Source organism: Pleurodeles waltl, chromosome 1_1 (assembly GCF_031143425.1).
Source record: "Pleurodeles waltl isolate 20211129_DDA chromosome 1_1, aPleWal1.hap1.20221129, whole genome shotgun sequence".
NCBI classification, from domain to species: Eukaryota; Metazoa; Chordata; class Amphibia; order Caudata; family Salamandridae; genus Pleurodeles; species Pleurodeles waltl.
Genome location: NC_090436.1, coordinates 255,678,189 through 255,699,988, shown reverse-complemented (window position 1 = coordinate 255,699,988; position 21,800 = coordinate 255,678,189). Strand labels below are relative to the sequence as shown.

The 21,800-nt window shown below is 42.0% G+C and overlaps 1 protein-coding gene across 2 annotated transcripts in view; it reads right to left on the bottom strand.

The window, feature by feature from the left end:
• Positions 1–21,800, bottom strand: part of NNT (nicotinamide nucleotide transhydrogenase) — a 293,073-nt gene that overhangs the window by 255,361 nt on the left and 15,912 nt on the right. For both annotated transcript variants that reach the window (XM_069221538.1, XM_069221543.1), the window contains exon 2: positions 14,313–14,517. In XM_069221538.1, the coding sequence (XP_069077639.1) occupies positions 14,313–14,463 (151 nt within the window). In that variant the 5' untranslated portion in view covers positions 14,464–14,517. The remainder of the gene's footprint in view (positions 1–14,312; positions 14,518–21,800) is intronic.

The window sequence follows — 21,800 nt, the reverse complement described above, 5'->3', positions numbered from 1 at the left end:
GGTAGCAATCTGGTGATTTCCGGCTGAGGCAGGAAGTTTACATCATATAAATGCAAGGAAAATTTGCAACTTTAGCCAACATTGGAGGTCTGCAGTGCATTGTGGATAAGTAAACTTTGTGGGATCCACACAAAGCATATCACCCTGGACTCCACTTGGTGTCAAGTTTTTTTAAATGTATGGGCTTGTTAGGTTTCACTGGGTGGCCATCTATCTCTGTCCAAAAACATAGCTTCCCCACTGACAAGTGAGATCATTTTTGTGATAGGAAATGCGGATGTCTCCACATTGTATTTTGGGGCCTTTCCTGCTGTGGGCACTAGACCTAACCACACAAGTGTGGTACCATTTTCATCAGAAAACCTAGGGGGAATGCTGGGTGGTAGGAATTTTGTGACTCCCACTGATCCCAGAGGATTCCCTCTTGGAAATATGAAGATGTGTTTTTTAGTAAAGGTTTGCAAAGGTTTCTGGATAAGCAAGTTGCCTCATCCTGAATCTCCCTTTGTATCTAGTTTTCAAAAATGTACAGGTTTGCTAGGTTTCCCTAGGTGCCTGCTGAGGTATGGGGCAAAATCCACAGCTACCTACACTGCAAAAAAAGGACCAGTTTTAAGTGGAAAAAATGTGATGTATCCATTTTGTGTTTAGGGGCCTTTCGGGTCGCAGGCAATAGCCCTACCCACACAAGTGAAGTACCATTTTTATCAGGATATGTGGGAACACAGAATAGTAGATTTTTTTTTTTTTTTTTTTTAAATCAATTGTATTTCTCTGCTTTTGTACCTTCACAATGTAAGGCAGTGTGTACGGAAGAAGACATCTTGAGAAATGTTCTCTAAATCACATGGTAGTATGAGTACCCACAAATTCAGAGATGTACAAATAACCACCGTTCAGAAACTCTTTATTGGGCGTCTATTTCAGAAATACATAGGTTTCTTTGATACCCATTTTCACTCTTTATATTTTACCACATAATTTTCTCTCACACCCATGTACATTTCTTTGCATTTGATTTGCGGATGAGTAAATTTACATGTTAGTATTTGCTCATGTGAAAATCTGCTGAGCGTTTGTTAATTCACTTTCTCTACTCCTCTCCTGATACCCACCACAGTAAAAGTTGTGCCCTTGCCACTAGTAAGTTTGGGGGAAAGAACTGAAGAGAAGTTGGTGAATACTCTTCGGTATTTGTTAATATGGGGAGGTGCACAAACTCACAGGTTATTTCAACCCTGAAACTGTTGCTTCCCGCCTACTTTCAACCCCTGCATGTAAAGTTGCAGAAAGGTGGCAAAACTACTACCTAGTTAGAATCCAAACCTCGCTCCTAGCCCCAGCATAATATGAGAGGGTATTATCAAAGCTCTGACATAATAAGAGTGGTGCACAAATTTCACCTTACAACATGGGGCGGAGACAGGTGGATTTCTAAAGCATGCTTTCCCTAGAACAAGTACAGATGCTTAACATTCCATAATCCTGAACACTCTAGGTACAGCAAGAGTACAAAAAAGGTAGAGAGGATGCAACAGCAAACCTGTCATGCAAATCTGTTTACCTCCTTAGGTCACTCTCTGATTTACATAGATCCTCTTCTTCCTTGTCCTTTTCTTCCACACATTCACTTAACCACCCACCCTCTTTTCTCACTAACCCATCCTCACCTCACATTTTACTTATTCACCCTCACTTGAATGAAAACTACCTGTCATATCCCTGTCTGCCTCTGCTGTATGTTCCAGACGGTCATCACTATTTTCTAATGAACCAGGTGCCCTGTACTTTGCTTTTTAGTGTTTAACTTAAAAGGCATGCTATGCACTTTAGCTCGTTTTCACTGTAAACAAGAATGGTCAATGAAGTATAAGTGTTTGGTATTTTTGTTAAAACAATATACACTGTTGAGCAATCAAGTAAAGGCCTCCGCTTCCTGCTGTCCTTACGTCCTGCTGAAGTGCCTCGTATTTTCTTTGTACAACGGCTGCTGACTAATTGTACACTACTGAGCAATTAAAGACCTAATTTTACTGCTGTCCTAATTTCCTTCCAAAGTGTCTGGCATTTTGTTTGAACAATGACTGCTGACTAATCAAAAGATTTGCGTTTCCTGCTGGACACGATCTTCTGAATGACAGACACCATTCTCCAAGTGAATGGCGGGCTATAAATATCACGTTTACAGCATGGCAATTGGCCTTACTTTGTCAGTCCGCCTAAAGAGAAAGCGTTTTTTTCTGCCAGTAACGTCTGTGGGTTACGAGCCCCGCTGCCTGTGTCAAAAGCAACCTGGATTCTGGCACCTTGAACCAGGGGGCTTGCAACTGCTCTTGGAATCCAGTTCCAGAATCCAGCCTTGAACCCTGGAACCTGGCTGTTCAGCAGGTGAAGCCATGCCCCCCTTACATGACTAAGACCATTCATTTCTCACTGCCGCCGTAAAAGGGTATGTGATAGCAAGAACCGATAGAGATAAAGGGAAAGGAGGGGGAATAGCAATTATTTTTAAACAAGATTTTCTTTTTAACTATAGTCCCCTTGACCTCGCAGGGTGTGAGGGAATGATTTTTTCCATTACCTTCAATCCTACGTTTATATTTACAGGAGTACTACTCTACCGCCCCCCAGGGACTTATGATGAATTCCTGAACCTATTACCAGAGCGGATGACAAGTCTCATTTGCAGTAGGCCGAATTTTACTTTATTAGGAGATTTTAATATCCAAGTTGATAATTTAGAACTGATGGCAACTAAGCGGTTAGTGAATGATCTGGAAGCTCCGGGATTACACCAATTGATCAGAGGCCCCACACAGGAGAAAGGGCATACTTGAGACCTGGTGTTTAGTAATCTTTCATCGTTGGTCGCACTACCCCCAACCCCTGTAGCATGGTCCGATCATTTTTTTATCACCTTAAAGGCTAATATAACTAATAGGTTTGGACACCACCACCACTCCAACAGTAAGATTAGGAAGTGGAATAAACTAAAGACAACAGAATGGGTCAATTCACTGAATAGAAATAAAAAATATTTTATGAGGGACCGGCAGATAGACCCTACCTCTTTTAATGAGTGGATCTCTGATAGTCTGGACAGAGTGCTGCCCTATACATCCCTCTCTGGGCAAAAGAAGGGAGGAAGGCTCCCTGGTTCAATAACCACTTAATGACATTAAAGAGGAACTGTAGGAACATTGAAAGGAAATGGAGGAAATCACTAAAGGAGGAGGACAGAGAAGAGTACAGAGGTTCAATTAGGATGTACCAGAAGGAGATCAGATTAGCCCAAGCGACCTTTTATGGAGATAAAATTGAAAAGGCGGCAGGATCTCCTAAAGAAATTTTTGGTGTGCTCAAGGAGCTATTGTATATTCCTGCATGCCCGGAAGCAATGGAAGCTTCAGAAGAACATAGTAACAATTTTGCCTCCTTCTTCTTAAAGAAGATTGAGGACATCTATGAAAACTTCTCAGGGGAAGTAGGGGGAGTTGCAGGGCATGCGATGGAGAAGAAGGAAGGTGACAATGTTTTACAGAGTTTTCTTCCCATCTCTGAGGAAGGAGCTTTGGGGATCCTCAGTAAATTAAAATCAGGCTCTCCACTTGATCCCGCACCTCCCCATATCATTATGCAGGGAAGAGTAGCGCTAAATCCGGTAATAACCGAGCTGTTAAACAGCTCGCTACAAAGTGGGATGGACTTGAAAAAGATGGCCACAGCACACAGAGTATATAGTCCAATGGTGTGACAGGGATAAATATCCCTGATAGTATATTGATGAAGTGAAAGGTAGACTGGAGTCCAAGGTCTTGTTTTGCAGATGTTGTCTTTAATTGTAGATGCTAGAGATCATAGTGTCATCAACGAGATACAGACAAAGTGGGATGGTGCCGGACTCCTGGAAACATGCAGTGGTCAAGCCCCTTCTTAAGAAGCCTAATCTAAAAGGAGCGGTCTTTAAAAACTACAGCCATATCTCGCTCCTTCCCATGATGGCAAAAAGTATTGATAAGCACGTAAATATACAACTATCGCGCTTTCTGGAAGAACATAAGATTTTGCATATAACTCAAATGGGCTTTAGACCTGGCCACAGCACTGAATCTGCCATGATTGCGGTTATGGAAGAAGCAAGAAAACGAATGGACCAAGGTCAGGCAACTGTAATAATAATGCTAGATTTGAGCGCGGCATTTGATACGGTCAATCATGATCTACTCATTCATAGAATGGGAAATAGTGGGATTAAAGGAAGGGCGCTTAAATGGTTTAACTCGTTCTTACAAAATAAAAACTTTCAAGTCCTGGATCGTTCTTTTTTCTCAGCCCAGTTGAAACTTTTACGCGCAGTTCCGCAGGGTTCATCTTTGAGTCCCACTCTGTTCAACATTTACATGTCCCCCCTAGCAGAAGTCATAGAACCCTTTGGGGTATCCCTGGTGTCATATGCGGACGACACACAGCTGGTGGTTTCCTTCTCCCCCAATAAGGAGGCGGACAACTCGGCCTTGCGTGCCTGTCTCCAAGCGATTGCTGCCTGGATGACAGAAAGCAGGCTGCAACTCAACGAAGAAAAGACAGAAATTATGTTTTTAGGAAAACTGGCCAACCCTGCTAAAAATATAGGACCAGTAATACGTTTAGATTACTTACACCTCCCCCCCCCCTCCAAAAGCTCAGATTAAAGCCTTGGGAGTTTGGTTGGATCCCAAACTCACCATGGAACATCAAGCCAAGAGAACGTCAGCCACCTGTTTTGGGATTCTTAAGCTACTAAGGAAGATTATTGGTCTGCTTCCGCCATTGGCCAAAAGATTGGCCGTACAAGCCCTGATTTTATCCAGATTAGATTATGGAAACAGCCTCTTTTTGGGATCTCCAGGTTATGTGGTTAACAAACTACAGGTGGTACAAAATGCTGCAGCACGTCTGCTCTTTAATCTGCCTAGGACCACATCAGCTAAAAAAAGCTCTGATTGAACTGCACTGGCTTCCAGTGGCAAAAAGGATAATGTTTAAGGGTCTTCGCTTCTTCCACAGAGCTCTATATAAAAAGGATCCTCATTATCTAAAATCATTCATTTCACTATATACACCCACAAGAGTTTTGAGTTCGCCTCTAAAGCCCTGGTAGTGGTACCCAAAGTAAAGAGAACTTCATGGGGAGGAAGATCCCTGAAGTACCAGGGAGCCAGACTTTGGAACTCCCTACCCACGAATATTCGCATGATGAATCAGGAGACAGAATTTAGGAAGGCCATTAAAACCTGGCTATTCTAAATTCTTCTAAGTTCCCCCTCTCCAGGGAAGTTTGAGATTCCTCCAGTATGTTCTAAACTTTTCAAACTGATCAGCGCTACGGGGGCCTCCGGGTAGCTGGCGCTATATAAGTCTCAATAACATAACATAACATGCTTCTGACAGTACACAGAGCTCAGGTTAGCACACTATCTGGGCATCTTTAGTATTTAGTTTCTTCCTTCTATGAAGGCACTCAAATTTTTTATTTACAGGTGGACGTTTTAGAAGGAAACAAAAAATAGAGAAAAGGAACCACAGGTGGACTCAGATTTCTTTCTGTAATTCTTGTTTGATATGATCTAAAGGACTTGCATGGAAAAAAAATAATCTCTAAATTAACCTTAGAAATTAATTGCTTAACCCTAAATTTTACCTTACGGAACGTAGAAGGGTAAACTCAATTGTGACCACAAGTGAGCTTAAGGATTGGGGAGGTAAGCCACAAACAACTTAAGGGAGGGGTGGCAAGAAAAGCATGTTCAAGGTGATTGTAAACCATTCATATATGGTTGCCTAAAGTGATTGTGTTCCTTTGTTGAAGAGTACCTCTCCTGGCAGAGGGAGTGCGCCTCACAACTAGAACTTGAAGGGTCCTGCTCAAAACGATCATCTAACTCTACCCTTCTTTCCATTGCAGCTCCAGGTACACCAGGAAAAAAGAAAAAAAATATATATATAAATATATATCACACACAATTTTATAGATTTATTACCTAGTGGTGGTCGCCACTTGGTAGTTATAGTTAGGCCTGCTCTTCCATATGAAAAGCATGGTTTCTGTTGCTAATAACTTTGCCACCGTTCGATTAATCTCCACAAAACTTCCCAAGGGCTACTTTCTGACTTGTTTGTGCATGGCAAGTTTTGAGGTAATCCGTGAAGCTTGGCCAAGAAAAAACAGGGGGGGGGTCCCAAAACGTAAACCCCCATGGATTTTTCCATTGACTTCCCTAGGCAGACCTCATGCAAAAACTGCTGAACGGAATTACACCAATTTTGTCAGGAAGCTAGATGTTGATCCACAGATTGCGCTTTTTGTGATTTGGTGTAAATCCGTTACGTAGTTTTTGATAAATTAAAGGTGAAAATAAATTGTTTATTTTGGCAGTTGGGCTTGCAAGAGTCTCGCGAGCCTCCAGCGAGAGAGTTAATTTAAAAAATGGAGCCCTGTGACTGTTGGAATTTTAACAAAATGGAACGGGCACCATTGCTGTGAAAAACTGGAGGTGGTGTGGAAAGGAAGTTAAAGAGAAAATTAAGTGTCAGCAGAAAGGCATGTTGTATCCCTAGATTTAGAGGGGCGGTCTCCAAGGGATAACTACTATGATAAAAAATAAATGAATGCTAATCTTAAAAATTGTTCATGATCTCGAAAGATTCTTGCGGGATTGTGAATAGTAAAAGGAGTAGATTCAATCTCAATACACTCTACTAGTAGGAATGTATATTGTATTGAAAGGAGGTGCATAGGCTATAAGTTCTTTTTTTTATTTTTTTTAAAGTGTTATGAAAAGTAAGTAGGAAAGAAAAGGTGATCTTTGAATACATTCTGGTATGCACACTTGTTATTGTAAAAAGAAGTCTTATTGGAGATTGTGTTCGTCAGAGTCTACTATTTACTCCAATTGGTTTGGGAAGAGTTATGAGCAGAATAAAGGCTCTTTTCAAAGCCTACTACGCACACCCATCATGTGATAGACAGGTTGGAAAGGAGAAGCCTGGCGGTCCACACACCCATCATCCGCGAGAGAGGTCGGACAGGAGAATCAAGTCCATCCACACACCATACTATGCACGTCATCTGAGGGAGAGCTATGAAGGACATACCAGTCCTTCCCTGCTCTTTGCTACATACACTCGTCATCTGAGAGGTCTGAAAGGAGAGGCCAGTTACTCCCCACACCTTACTATGTATAGCCGTCATCTGAGAGAGTGAGTCTCAAAGAAGAGAATAGTCCACTCACACACCCTACTAGGCATATATGTTATGTGAGAGAGTTCTCAAGGGAGAAGGCAGTCCCTCCGCACTCATTACTACGCACATGCATCAGCTGATAGAGAGGTCGGAGTTGAGAGGCCAGTCCCTCCCCACCCTACTATACTCGTCATCCAAGAGAGTTCTCAGCATAAATGTCAGCTCCTCCACATCCCCTACTATGCATATCTATCATCAGAGAGACAGAACGAGAGAGAGATATTTGAAAGGAGAGGACAGTCCCTAGTGTGGACACCCATTATCCAAGAAAGGGTTCTCAGGAGAGGCTAGTCCCTTCCATTTACTACTACTTCCCTTTAAATCTGTTGCGATCCCATGAGATACTCCTAAGAGTAGCATGCAAGCTTCAGGGAGTGAAGCTTGCCGCTTGGGGCTCATTTGATACAGCAGCTATCTTGCATGGAAAATTACTGAGCCTGCCACAAGGTGGTTTCCGATCCTATGAGACCTGCACGGAAAATGACTGGGCCTGCCATATTCACTGAGAAAACCAGAGGTTAAAGTAACACTATAGTTAGCTGATCTGTGACTGAAAACATTAACAATTTGAACTACCAAAAAAAAGATAAAATCGGTAAATGTGTTTACAAAACCCATGTGCTACTAATGCACCTTAGGAGTGTAGAGGTATTGAACACGTTATAAATCGTTGTACTGAACAGTAACTCTGTGTGCAGGTGACAGAAGACTTGTGTTCATTGTGTTCCACACAAGTTTTTTGGTACTGTAGAAAAGGTTTCCAGCAGGGCAAAGATTCTACGTACTAAATACCAAGTATTGTAAGCAGCCTTAAAGTTATTAGACAGAATTGTGTCAGCATGACAATTTCTACTGTCATGTGTGCACCAGGTACTGACCTATATACATGTGCCCGTTTAACTTCAGAAGATGGCTATATGTAAAGTTTTCACCACAGTATGAAAACTTTGGGTAGTTTTAACTTTAGCACCTTCAGACCTTTGGTTATTTGTTCTAAGTGAATAGTCTCTCTTTGGACAAGTTTTGCATAAAGTGTACAATGTGATTAAAATATACTTTTTAATACTCTGTGGTGTATTTCTCAGGAGGCTTTCGCTGTCTGCAAACAGTATGGTACAGAGTAAACTCTCTCCACAAAATAGTGTTACCAGTACCCACTTTTCTACTCATATGCACTCAATTTCTCAAAGTAGGTTCAGTGACTGTTAGGGGTTAGATACATGTCAAGAGTGTTCGAAGTAGGGTATTAGTTATGTAACCGGGCTGGAGTATCTGGAGGAACTTGGTTTTCCCTGAACACCTGCATACTAACTGAACACCATGTTCAGGATAGGTTACCCTTTGATCTATGGTTCCTAGTCAACATTAACTCAACTTCCCATCAAGTGTATGGATAAGGGTCAATGTTCCAAACACATGGTCGCTTTACCTACAGAGGTTTATGCATGACAGCAGTAAAGACGCTTCGTATTATTTCAAGCTATTTTGCACTTACATTCATAGCTCTAATGGCATACCCGTTTAAAGAGCAATATGTACAAAAGAACTTTGGATGATTGCCAGAAAGTACCCCTTTTTGACACTGTCACCCCCCACTACTTTTTGCTTGGTATATGATGCAGTTTTGAGAGGAAGTGCACTGGGTTCCTGCTACCAGACCTCTTTCCCTAAAACTGTACAATTTTACCCCAACTGGCAATCTCTTTGCTCTCCCTTAAGTCCATAGTAAATAGTACCCCTTGTACCTAGGGCATGTGTATCAAAGAGGGACCCAAGGGCTGCAGCATGTATTATGCCTGACTCAGGGACCCCTTACCTAGCACAGGCAGGCTGCATGTCTCGGTGCAACTAAAAGTGAAAACACGACATGGCACACAGCCTGCGTGCCCGGTCTCCTAACAATGTGAGCAAAAAATCTAAGTCACCCCAACAGCAGGCCTTTCAGGCCTCACGGGAGGGTGCATATTATATATTATGTGGGAGGACATATCTGCAAGTGCAGACATACCCAGGCTAGGTCTTTGTGGACCTTAGACCTAGTGAGTGAACAGTGAACAGGGAAGCCATTTTAAGTACGTGCTAGACACTGGTCAATACGAGTTACCAGGCTACATGATGGCTTCACTGAAGATAGGGGTGTCTGGTATCAAACACCTCGTATTAATAAACCATCACTGATGCCAGTGATGGATTTATTAATAAAAGCCCCCTATCAGTGTGCAGACTGACTAGTTTTAGCCAGCCTGCCACCACCAGACACGTTTCTGACTGCCCAAGGGTGAGGGCCTTTGCTCTTGGTCAGTCATGAACAAAGCCTGCTCTGGGAGAGGTGTTTACACACCCCACACAACAGGATGACCTGCAAATCTGTATACCAATGTAGGGGGCATCAAAGAAGACTACCACCTTAGGTATGCAGATCCAGCCTCGCTCAAGAAAAAACGGTTCACAGCTTAAATAACATGTAACCTACTTCCTTATTGTGACATATCAGCATAGCCACAGTGCTTTGAAGGAGCTGCAGTTTCTTCTTGGCTTTTTACGTGCCCTGGTCTATGTGATAACTTCAGTAGCATCGTTAAGGAGTAGGTTGTGGGATAGGCCAATCACTGACCAACCAGGCCCTCAGGTGGCCTTTTGAACAAGAGAAGACTCAAATGTGGGGGCTACAGAATATCTCCAGCAGGAGAGTGGGCTTTTCCATGTTTCAGCTAGAACGAGCCCTGATTAGTTAATCATCAGTTAAGTGTTCCCAGTTGACACATACAAAGCTTTGGAAACAAGGAGATTCAGGCCAAAAGGGCATAAATGCCAATAGTGCTGGTTTAACATTGGTGAACCCTGGTTAACGGTAGCGGCACCCAATGCCTACGGTCCTTTTCAATGCTAGACACATGTGAACAGCTCAAGAAGTAGCAAACTGTAATTCCTCCAAAAAGTAAGATGAGATACAAATGAAAAAGATTCTAAAAAAAAGGATAGAAAGACGCTACACTTTTGAGCAATCTGTAAAAATAAACAAACGTGACTGCAGAGCAAACGTACCACTCAGCAGATCAAAGACAAACAACTGGCAGCTGTGCCAACTCGCCTGGAAAAGGTTATGTTGAACAGACCCTGTAGCAGCGTGCCACTGCTTTATTCAGTAAGGGGAAAAGTTGCTGTATTTGAAGGTCACACTTAATGCATGTCTACAATGAACCGTTTGAAGAGACACCGATGCTGGTTTATGGATAATGAATTTTTATTCAAAGCACTGCAAGGATGACGGAAAAGGCAAGTTCTAAGACAAGAATCTGAAAGCAATTATGTGACTTCAGCAAGAACGTATGAAATCTCTAACACTTTTGTGCTCTGGTACCATTAATTTATAGTAACACTTTACCCTTCCCGTGCCCTTTTGTCAACGCTGAACTAATACCTCTGGCTTCCAAAAAGGCAGTCTGTGTGCAATGCTGTTTAATAATAAACTAACTACCCTGCTTATCAGACTTTAATATTTTCTCTTTGACAACGTACAATTAACACACGTCACTTCAACAAAGAAGTCCACGGAAGCTGTCTCAGGCAGACGAGACTAGATCAAGAGACAAAGGGAGCAGGAAGTAATGACTTTTACCCACGTTAGAACCTAACAAACCAATAACTTCATAACCTTCTTCATTGCTCTCACTTAAACTTGCCGTTTAAATGCAGCACAAAATGTGTAAAAAATAAATAAAAATACAAATACAAATGTCAAACTATAAATCTTGAATTTGCAGCAGAAGTTCACACTGCTTTTACACTGTAGATTAGACTTAAAATAGCCCTTCGTTCACATTGTCATTGAAACACGACTGCAGAACAGGTTAAGCTACATCGATAATGGAAATTTGAATCACCAATTACTGAAAGTCATTCCAGATAACACTTGCACATGTTTCCACAGCAGTCACCTTGAACCAGAGTAGCACTGCAGCTGGGCCTCTAGCAGAGACAGATCACCTTTTAGCCCAAGTCGAGAACACGAGTAGTTAGGAAAAAAAAGGCATCCATATAACAGTAAATAGCAGGTCCCAAGGGCAATCAAAAGGCCTGATGCGTACGATCTGTTGAGTGAAAGGGTACAGATTGTACCAAAGGGAAGCCAAGTGGTTTGTCATTATCGGATAGGTGTAGGGCGATAACTTTGCAAAGTGACTTTAAGGATCTAGAGAAATATTTTGAGCAGGGGTAGAGTAAGCTTCTGATAATGGAGCGTCTCAGGAAGTGCATTAGAATTCTGGACAGTATACTCGCCAGTGCCGGCTAGCGACGTTTGAAAGTGGGGGGGTGGCAGCAGGTCTCGGGGCTCACGGCTAACAGGGACATGTTTGTATAGCCCTGTATATATACTTAATAAATTATAAACATGTAATCCTCAAAAGTTAACTTAATATGATGCATTTGATATCGAGTTTGTACTCCTGTTGTATGTGTCCAAAAAGCACCACACTCTAGAAAAAAGGAAAGTTAATCAATATTGTAGCACTTGAAAATTCATTAAAATTGTAGGATGCGAAAAGTCCTCCTTTTCGCCTAAATAAGGCAGTTCTGTCTGTATGTTAGTGTTTATATCCTGCAAGAAAATAAAGGTGCTGGTCTATAATTGAAGGCCTTTAAGGAGGTGGGCTTCCTCCTACGAAATCTCCTTCCTCGTGATCACTTCTGCGCTATCAGATCGCAGGACAGAGCAACAGTACTAATCTCCTTTAGAGGGTAAGAAGGGTCCATTCGGTCTGCACACCAGTGGCACCGATCAAACCTCTTCCGGAAGGCTCAGGCTGTTCAATCCTGTCACACAACAGGCGGCGCTGGGTAAACCAAAATCTCCTTGGGAGGGCTCACAGTGTCTAACACCACCACCACAGGCACCACTATAAGTGTTATCACAAAAGGGACAAGAAAATAATGATAGATTTCCCCCCCCCCAACCCACGTGGGTGGGCAACCACCAAAATCTAGACACAGAACAACTGTTTGAAAAACTGCCCTCACCCACTTATTGTGGCTTGCTTCATCACTGGGCTTCTGCTAACACATTCCTACGTATACCCACGTCGAAATGGAGCAGTAAGGGCGGGGAACATAACACAATATGCAACAGAACAAGCAAAACAGGGATCTGAACATACAAAATACATTAAAACTCCTCATGGGTGTCCACTCCTTAATTATATTAAAGGACCCCCTGGACAAGATTAAAACTAGATTTCTGGTGGTGATATACAGGAAATCATTATCTATTCACACCAGTCTCTGTTCACCACTCAACATGTGTCGGCTGTTTTCATTGCCCCCAAGGGTCAGTCAGCCTTCATCAGGAACTCTTGTTCTTTTTATACCCTACCTGTCATAAGTCAGGGTTTCTATCAATCTGAGTATCCAGGTACACTTGACCCCTGTTCATATACACACTCTGTATAATAGAGTTTTCATTCAATCACTTTTAAACTGGAGCCAAGTGGGAGCACCTCTCTGTAGTCTTATCAAGGGACCTTGGGCTCCAATATGGCTCTGTGAAGAACACTACAAGTGTCCCACAGGTCCAGCTACACTTAAAACTGAGAAAAAAATATCTTCAGGACAACACAAAGGCACTATGTACCCCAGTCAACTTACTTTCACTAACAGTTTGACACATGTACATTGTTTAAGTAAATAAAAACAAATGACTCACCCACGTGATAGCAACAAAAGCAATTACCAAGTTTGGATTCACATGGGCAGGGAAAGATCCCGGAGGAGTTGAGGCTATAAGCAGCATTTGGGTGCCCCAGGGATGTGTGAGAAAGTTTGCCAGATACCTATCTCCCCCCTTTATCATAATATCAGACAGGCATAAATATCTCCTGGTCTGGAAGACCCGCCATGCTGGACCACCATCCGTTTTTATCTCTCTCGAAGAAGGCACCATTGACTGTTCCCAGAAACCACGGAGGGAGGGGAATCAGAATTTAGTGAAGAGTGCAAAGAGCAAGCAAACTTAGCCAATCCTTGAGCCGCTCTCATGCCATTTTCAGCATGAGAGTAGCGCAATGATTGTTCAGAGCAGACTATGGCAGAGCTCCTTTTGAGACTAGGGGTCTGTGTCTGCAGTACGCCAGGCTTTTATACTACTGAAGTACGCATATTGGGCTAGCTGTCGCAAGACAGCCGGACAGTCCGACAAGTGCATTTTATGCTTTAGGCAATTGTCTGCAAGTCATGCTCCACCACTGCACCCTCATTCATGTTATAAAATTGTAATGATCATTACCATTTTATAATTTATGTTGTTTACTGCTGCTGCGCTCACAGTACAAGGGGCAATGAACCTTCACCATAAAGGATACTCGCCCTTTTGTAAAACATGGTCCACACCTCTACAGCACCTTCTCTATGAAGATTATTTGCAATCATGTTTCAGTCCTTACTTTCTACAGCAATATCTTAGCCTGGTCAAAAAGCAGTCAAGACCATTATAATTTTGGCGTGAAGGCAGACTTTTTTCCTATATCAGATGCTTAGTGTTTTAGGACAGACATGTGTTAGGCATGTAATGGGAGGAAAATCCCAAATACGATGGTCATTATATAGCTGAGCACTGCACAAATACAAAACTTCTAGGACTGCTTTTAAATGCACATGCCCCAAGTGCTTCAGAGAAGGTTGCACAGCACCAGACAACTAACTCATCCTTGTCTCTGTGTTAATACTGGTGTGCTAAGCGGTGTACATCAACAGTAAAGAGACTGATAGGAAAAAAGGTCCCTTACTTTCACTAAATTTAGCCTTATGAATAGTATGAGAAAAACTCGTCCATACTCATAATATCTTGGAGCAGAAAATTATATACACTATTTAACTAGATTGGGAATCTGTCCAATAATGGAACTTAATACCTGAACATACCTCATGAAATGCCATTCATTCCTAATGAAAGTGATAGTAAAATGCAGAATATGGAAAAACAGGCTTATTGTGCATATCAAATTTCTTTAAGTCCAGAAAGCTAAATATGACTTACCAGGTTTAACAGGCTGTTGGCACCAAAGCACTTGATGTGTTCGAAATGTACGCAAACATGGTATTTTTACAGTCTGCAACTTAAGTGAAGTCACACTGCTGAAAATGGGACTTGAGCAACTCGTGGCTACTGTGCGCAGAAAGCTTGCCATGGTGGTTACTGGATCTTATGGAGGGTTGCCACTTCTTGTTCTTCAGTTGTTCACCTAATAGCATCAGACGGGGAAAAAATGAAGCATGACGGGAAACAAAATGAAAATCATTTATTTAAATCATATATAGTAAATATCTGCTAAATGAAGAGAGCATCACAACACTGTTTTTATATTGTTAAATTTCTAAAAACAGGTATAAGGATTTAGATGGTCAGAAAAAGAAATAAAAGATTAAAACAATTTCTCATGCAGATACCCAGAAGAACAAATGCTGAAAGCCGATCTGGTATAAAGCTGAAAGGCAGTACAAGTCACAGGATGAAGCAAGCAGGGCCTTGCTTGCTGCCTCACACTTCTACAATTCTAAGCGAACATTCAATTTCTGACTGGAGGAGAAGAAAGCCTATCTTAAATACTCCCAGGCCAAGCACCTAATTTTTTTCATCCTCTGCACAGTCAACATCCATTACACTATTTGGCTGCTGGTCAATGCAAGCCATGGGTCAGGTATATTTTTACTGATCAACCATTTACAACAATCTGCCCTGTGACCTTAACACACACACACACACACACACAATATAGTAGCTAACAGTAACCACTCATTGCTGACAAACTGAAGAAAAAACTGTGGAAGGCACCACCTGCAGCTGGCTTTTTTAGGATGAATTGATTATGCAAACAGGACGGATTTTCTTAAACTAACCATCAGAATGTAAACTGTGGGATCCAGGCGTGCTGCAACAACCCTAGTGTCTGCCGATTCTACAGTGCAGTTCCAATTGCTGTCTAATATTGCATCTTTAATAGGCCATGAGCCATGACCCCTAATTTAGGCCACTGGTACCACTCGGAGGATGGGTTCTAACATGGGTTTTTGCAAATTATGGATGCCTAGAGATGGAAAATATGTAATAGCAAGTCACTCTTTGCCTTATATTATTGGATTAGCAACCATAGCCAAAAATATGATTTTAATATTTTTGATAAATAGCATACAAATTCATCATACGTGGAAACATGAATTTAATTCCAGATTAAATATATTCAATATAATTTTAAAATAATTATGAATGTTAATTGCAATATAGTCCTTAAAATAATAATAAAACTTCACTGTATTTCTCATATATTAATATAAATTATATGCATAATGTTCACTTATAATTTCAAATAACAGTTGTCCCAACTTACATAGCCACACTATGTCAGGAGTGAACATAAACACAATTTTACCATACACATTTGTCAACATCTTCTGAATAGGTGTCATCATTCTCTGTAACGGTTTGATTTCCACAGGCAGAAAGTCTGCACATGTAAGTGCACTTGAAGTCATTAGAAACATTTGGCAGTTTGCAGTTCCTAATACAGTTGCAAGCTAGTAGATATAACAGCTTGAGGTGCTGGCTGCCCCTCCATCCAATCCACTACCAGTTGCTTTGCTCCCCCTTGTTTTTCCAACTTCCACCCTTTCCCAATTGGACTAGGTATCAGTGGATCTTTCAGAAGACATCTGTTCATTATAGCAGCTTGATAATGTGCACATTCTGCATGCTTCTTCAGATAGTCCCTGCAAAGTGGAAGTTGATGTCTATCTCACCCTTCGTTGCACAGAACAGGTGATATCTCAAGTTTTTCACATGATGAACCGAAGACTTTGGTGCATTCAGCACGCACGAAAATTGCTCCGATGTGTCCATTAGTTCTTCAGAGAGATCCCATTTGTCTCCGAAATGCGAAAATGTTTCCAGTGTACTTCTGTTGGCTGACAGGATTTTGAATGAATTGAAGCTAATTTTCTAATGTCAAGAACTTGCATGCTTATTTTAGTACAACATTTCAGAAACAATTTAGCTACGATTCTGTTGTGGAATCCCAAACACATAAGTGTCATCTGAGCTCATCATTACTGCCACATAACCCTTACTAGTAGCGTGTGCAGCAGGCAGCAACAAATGACCAATCTGCTTCTTCCCGTGTACTGTTGAGACCAGCACTTCGTGACTCCCTTTGGATGTGATTTTGTAGCATTTACCTTCACAGTTTGAGTTCTCAAGATTTACAAAATACTCTGGTTTACTCTGTTCATTATCAAGAAATGCGATGAGTTGTTTTATTACTTTCCTCCACTGTCTGACAATCTGGGAAGGTGAGATGCTCTGTAACTGGTGCAGAGTTCTTCCCCCTCAGATTGTCTTTTAGCTGTTCTTACTAGACGTCTCATTGTACGTATCAAACACAAAATTAATTTTTTGACTCCTATTTCCTTCCCGCAAAACCATGGACAAGACAGACATAGCAACCTCACCAAAGTGTGATTCTTCTCCTTTAACTCTATGAACAAGAACCATACCAATTAGCAAGACTGTTTCCAGATATTTCCCCAGCAGGAGTAACGTTTTTCTGCAAGTATGTTACTAAAACAGCTTTGTTTGTCTTTCACAACAGACCTTCTGGAGTTGCTAAAGCCCATAGTAAAGGTCCTAAGGGATGAGAGAGTGCATCTCACATTTGATGGCTCTGAATCAGTGCTGTCTCAATGATTCGACCAATTAGTGCTTTGTCTGCTTTCATGATGATTTTTATGCCATTGCTGTTCACTGCCTTCTTCTTGGACAGGTTGGTGAAGGTTTTTAGTTCGTCCATTTTCACTGGGTCATGAAACTTCTTAATAGGTGGATTATACTTAGGTCGCTTAAGTTTGAAATCTGTATTGCACTGTTCACGTAGATCATGCATCTTGATTATGTCAGGTAGTATGTCTTGAGATGCCTTTTTTGCAGTGGAGAGACTAATGAGATCATGTGGCCTAACAAATGGGTTTATCCAGCTTTGAACCAGACTAACAGCTCTTGTAACAGAATTGTCATCTTTTTCAATTTGTGACTTATGTAGGTCTGTGTATGATCTGATCTGTTACAAACCATTTCCCTTATCTGACTCAAAAAGGCACATCTGTGTTCGGCCGCCAAATAACATTGTTTTTGCAGCACCCGACTTGAGACTGAACCTTGTCATACCACCCTGAGTCTGTGTGTCTTTGTTGACCGTTACCTCTATCGCCTTTATTGGTCCAAATGGATTAATATCTGACAGTTGAACTGAAAGGCATCCATTGATGAAGTTGTGGTGTATCGCTGGACGTTTCAATTAAATGAATGTCATTTCGGCATAGTATACAGGAAGATATCTAGTGTAGTTCATCCTATCAAACACAAAACACCATATGGCGGTAAGATGCAAATGCCAATTTCCTTTGCGAGCAGCATGCAGCAGAGCCAGCAAGACATTTTGAACAATATCCACATATGACTTCCAAAATGCAGAGAGCTCTCCATCGTCATGACGAAGATATTCTAGGAATACACCCCAAAGCTGTTTTGCTTCAGCAAAGGCAGCATTCTGCAAGAGGTCGTCTAATCTCTGTTGGCATAGGTCTTTTGCAAAGTCATAAACATCCTCAATGAAGTAGACTACCTGAATGTTCTCTTCGAATTCTTCTCCACACGGGATAAATTCCAACCAAGCCAGACTCAACATAGCTTCATACAAGCACCTGGGTATTTGAACTGCACAATTGTACATACAACCTTCTAGTACTGATGATATTGATCCGTTTGCTATCATGTCTGTTTCAATGCAAAGGTCAGCGTCTTGAACGCTTTTTCCAAGAATGGACATGGCATTGCAAATGGATTGAAAGGTGCCCATTTGACGAATGATTCTGTTGTACGTTGCTTTCGATCTCAGTTGCTTTTGCATAGAGAGCTTGATCTATGACTGCTGTTGGAAATGGCCTTTCTGCAGGGTCACCCCCAAACTTTTTTGCCTTCCTCCTTCTCTTTTTCTGACCTCATTTTTGCTGGTTTTAGGACTCTGCGCACTGTACCACTGCTAATCAGTGATAAAGTGCATATGCTCTCTCCTTAAAACATGGTGACATTGGCTCATACCCAATTGGCGTATTTAATTTACTTGTAAGTCCCTAGTCAAGTGCACCACATGTGCCCAGGGCCTGTAAATGAAATGCTACTAGTGGGCTGCAGCACTGGTTGGGCCACCCACATAAGTAGCCCCCTAACCATGTCTCAGGCCTGCCACTGCAGGGACTGTGTGTGCAGTTTCACTGCCACTTCAACTTGGCATTTAAAAGTAATGGCTTTGCCTTAAACTCCCCTTTTTCTACATATAAAAGTCACCCCTAAGGTAGACCCTCTGTACCCCATAGGGCAGGGTGCTATATAGGTGAAAGGCAGGACATGAACATGTGTTTTCTATATGTCCTAGTAGTGTAAAACTCAAATTCATTTTCCACTGCTGTGAGGCCGGCCCCTTTCATAGGATAGCATTAGGGTTACCCTCATATACTGTTTGAGTGGCCGACTCTGATCTGAAAGTAGTAACCAGGTCATATTTAGTATGGTCAGAATGGTAATAGAAATTCTGGCTTATTGGTGAAGCTGGATTTTATATTGCTATTCTAGAAATGCAACTTTTAGAAAGTGAGCATTTCTCTACACTTAAATCCTTCCGTTCTTTACAGTCAACGTCTGGCTGGGTTAGTTGATGGCTCCCTTGTGCATTGCACTCATACAACCCCAAACACAGGATGCTCCGTCACACCTGCACACATCTGCATACTGAATGGGTCTTCCTGGGCTGGGAGGGTAGAAGGCCGGACACTTACATGTCAAAGGACAGTGGCCTGCCCTCACACAACGGACTGCCACCATACTGGGACCCTGTTAGAAAGGATGGAACTGAAAGGGGATCTTGTGCACTTCTAAGCCACTCTTAGACGTCTCCTCCACTTCAAAGGCACATTTGGGTATTTAAACAGGGCCTTTGACCCTACCAACTCAGACACTTCTGGGCACGATAACAATGGTGAAGAAACTCTGAACCAGAACCTGCAACCTGTCAAGAAGAACTGCCTGGTTGCCCAAAGGACTCACCCGACTGCATTTGTGCAAAGGACTGCTGCCCTGCTACTGCCCTCTGGCTCTACTAAGAAGTGCTCTCCAAGGGTTTGGATAGAGCTTGCCTCCTGTTCCTTGAAGTCTCAGGACCAAAAAGACTTAATCTTGCAAAGAACTCCTTGTGCAGCAATATCTGACGCACAGCCTGCCAGAAACTGTGCACAGCCTGCATCGTGGTGAGAAAACCACTGCACACCGAACCGATGGAGTCCAGCTCCCCGAGAGGAGATCAACGCAGCTCCAGCGTTGCGACCAGAACTTTGGCGCACTGCCCGCTGGATCGACACATAGCCGAGCCGGAACGGCGCAGCCCGACTTCCTGCAAGAAGAAAGTGACGCAGCACCTGCTGTGCGACAGAAATTTCCCTGCATCACTCACCGGATCGACGCAGCTCCTGTGAATTCATCCTTCACACCCAGGAATTCTCAGCATCGTCCACGAGGCGTCCAAATACTCCTCAACCTGAAGAGGATCCAAGTCTTCGCGCCTGAAATCGATGCTTGGCCCTGACTGCGTAGAAAATATTTGTCACACCGTCTGTGTGCGTCTGGAGAAAACGTTGCACACCTTCCCGTTTCCGCACATCTCCTCCTCTACGGCCCCTTGCGGATAGTTTCAACACAAACCGGGTACTTTGTGCTTGCAAGAGACACTTGTTGCTTTTTAAAGACTAAAGACTCTCTTTATCATTCTCTGAAGTGATATTTCAACATGTACTTATCAAATCTTGGTCGTTTTGACCTGCATTTAACCAGATAAATACTCGATATTTTTTTTAATACTGTGTGGTGTATTTTCGTGGTGCTATACTATGTTACTGCATGATTTATTGCACAAATACTTTACACATTGCCTTCTAAGTTAAGCCTGACTGCTCAGTGCCAAGCTACCAGAGGGTGGGCATATGATAATTTGAATTGTGTGTGACTTACCCTGACTAGAGTGAGGGTCCTTGCTTGGACAGGGAGTAACCTCACTGCCAACCAAAGACACCATTTCTAACAATGGCCACTACAGTTTTCGCCAAATGCAGTGACTCCCTTATCAGCTCTGACTGTTTCAAAGTTTCACAAACAGCTGTCAACTCAGTTGCAGAGGCATTAATGATGGGCAAGTAGCTTATACACTAACTACGTCTGTAGCGCTGAAGTTAAATCCTGACCAACTTTGTATTATCTATGCAAGGCGCACTTCTTGTCTTATAACAACCCTGATTATGATCTTATTTTGTACAAACTTCAATTGGGCAACACATTCTGGATTGACTTCGGTATTTGCCATCAATGCCTGAGGCCCAACTTGTTCATCAGAAACAAGCATGAACAATTCTTCATTATCCGTGGTGGTCAATGATACTTGCTTTTGATTCGCAATGCTTGAGAAAGCACCTGTAAAAGGCTTTAGTCCAAACAACTTGGGCTGCAAAGCTATATTGTTGACTCGAGTTGTCCTCTTCCCAATAACAGTCTCTTCCAGCCTATCAATGCTACTGCTGCTAAGTTAGTGAAGACATGAGGCTAAAAGTCAGCTGGAAGAACAGTTTGCTCATTTAAGGTGGCAGCAAGTTTCTTAAGAGACGAGGCGGTATCATTGTCTTCCAGTTGCAAGTATAAAATACCATGACCAGGTCTGTTTAGAGTGTGAATGATTTCAACATTGCCCATCAGTGTTTTTACGGCCTATGGAAGCAACAATTGCTTAGGGGGTTTCTGGTGGCCATTTATGACTGCAGATCTAATTTCCTGAGTGAATGTTTGCATAAGTACGGTGACCCTTTTGGACGGCTTTGTGTTTTCTAGATCTCCAGTCAGAAGTCCTAATAGGAACCATTTAAGGTAATCAGGCACTGTAAATAAATCCATATCAACCTCTGATGGATGATATGGCCATGGTGTTGATGTCAAGTTTTTTTTAATAATTGTTCTTATGTGTGATGATGTTTGATCAATGATGTTGTCTATATATGTTGCCTTCACCTTTAAAACTGATAATTCTCTTTTCAAACTCTGGTTTTCTCTTACAACATCCTGTAGCATGTCACTATCAGGTTGGGCCAATTAATTTATGTGGAGTCTGTCACCGAACTCAGAGTCCAATTTTAATCTAATATGCTTCATGGTTGATTTGTCTATTCCCTGTATTCCTCTGCATGTCAGAATGGTTTCAAGCCTTTCAGTGAGAGTCGTCACATCTTTGTTAGGAATATTCACAGTTCTAATGTATTGAAATAGTTTATCAGATGCTTCATCTCTTATATTTTTGTAGTAATCATTGGTTTGAATGCTAGATGCTTGATCTTCCTCCTTTGCTTTAACCCTTGTAATAAGATGCACGATAATGGGCTTCTGCAG